General features: G+C 31.6%; 1 protein-coding gene across 1 annotated transcript; it reads left to right on the forward strand.

Annotated features, from left to right (window-relative positions):
• Nucleotides 1–243: 243 nt before the first annotated feature.
• On the forward strand, nucleotides 244–522 carry LOC125199491 (precursor of CEP9-like; the record flags this gene model as incomplete). Its single annotated transcript, XM_048097478.1, has 1 exon — nucleotides 244–522. A coding segment is annotated over one exon (279 nt), but the record flags the coding sequence as incomplete, so codon positions are not given.
• Between the last annotated feature and the right edge of the window lie 1,080 nt (nucleotides 523–1,602).

Raw genomic sequence — 1,602 nt, forward strand, 5'->3', positions numbered from 1 at the left:
AACCATCCATAATAGCATAACATTTGAAGATTTCCATGATTACCAATATCAATGGTTTAGATATATCAACCAACAATTTCTAGGGTTATAAATACTAGACTATGATCAACAAACATTCTCATTCAAGCAAAACAACAACTATCTCCTTCTCTTCAAATATATCAAACAATTAATATTATTTTCACTAGCTTAGATGGCCAACATTCAGCAAAAACTCCTTTTATTTTCGCTTTTGCAATTTAGTTTGCTTACAAATGCAGTCTACACAGGGAAGGCAACTCAAAGAAGCCAACGAGGCGAAAACAAAGGTGCCGGAAAGCATCAAGTGAGGCCTCCGGTGGCATCAACTCTTTCTCATACCGAGACTTTTCAGCCAACAACCCCGGAAACAGCCCTGGGGTTGGGCATTCATTTGGAACGAAAGATCATAGCATGGAAGAAGTGGAGGCTGGGAAACCGGATGGATTTCAGCCCACCTCACCGGGTCACAGTCCCGGAGTTGGCCATTCTATTGGAAATTAACTAAAAGAATTATACTTAAGGAAGAATTCATATGCATTCATGATCATGTGTGATATTGTCAACATGTAAATTAATGTTTCAAGTATAGATTTATGCATGGCTCTTTCCACTGCAAGGTTAATGTATTTTCCTGTATTTGGATAAAAATTTATAGTATAAGATAATGTAATTGTTTTAGGGTGTAATTTAAATTTGTCTAGCTATACAAGGAGTGTCAGTTTTTGTTTAATGCAACTTCATGCATTTCAGTGAATAATTTTGATGGTTTTAATTTTTAACCATACATAATACATATAGATATAGTTGAATGTTGGTGTTTATTAACTGTGTTAAACTATATTTAAGTCCTTTGCTTAAATCTACACTGAATAGGAAACAAGAAAACGTTTTATAAGGATATTCTTTTGTATATTAAAGAGATTCCTTTTTTCGATACCAGAATTAGTTGGACTTTATTTTTCTCAACACAATATTAAAATATGGCATAAAAATTATGTGCTTCTAAATCTATGGTGCCTCTATTTTAGTCACTTGGTTAGTGTTCATCAATCTCTCGTAGAATGAATCAAATCCTAAATTCAATTTATTATTAATAATACAGATTTAATTTGGACGTATACAGGAGTGTGTCTTAAGAGTCCCAATGTTGTGTGGATCATGCATGTAGGGTATCCACTATCCACCCTAGTTAAATTCATTTAATGTTCAGCAATTTTAATTAATATTTTAAATTTTTATTAAAACTTTACTAATTACAATAAAAATAACTGTGATTAATACTCCAAATGCATTGAAGTGCAGCTCCAAATAGGAAAATTTGTCTAAATGATCTAATTCTACATATATATAATGACTATTTTTTTTTCTACTGTAATTGAATATACTTGCAACCCTGTTATTAACACCAAGGAGTTGAATAAAGTAGCTTTTAAAATACATGTGAGATTAATGTCACATCTCCTAGATACTATCTTTACAAAAGTGCTTGTTAGTGACTGAACTAATAAAATAAAAAGATCTTCTTTTGTGCACTCTGTGGGCTCTGATTTTTATAGAAATGGAATTATATTAATGAAGTTA

The sequence above is a fragment of the Salvia hispanica genome, unplaced genomic scaffold (assembly GCF_023119035.1).
Source record: "Salvia hispanica cultivar TCC Black 2014 unplaced genomic scaffold, UniMelb_Shisp_WGS_1.0 HiC_scaffold_520, whole genome shotgun sequence".
Taxonomy (NCBI): Eukaryota; Viridiplantae; Streptophyta; class Magnoliopsida; order Lamiales; family Lamiaceae; genus Salvia; species Salvia hispanica.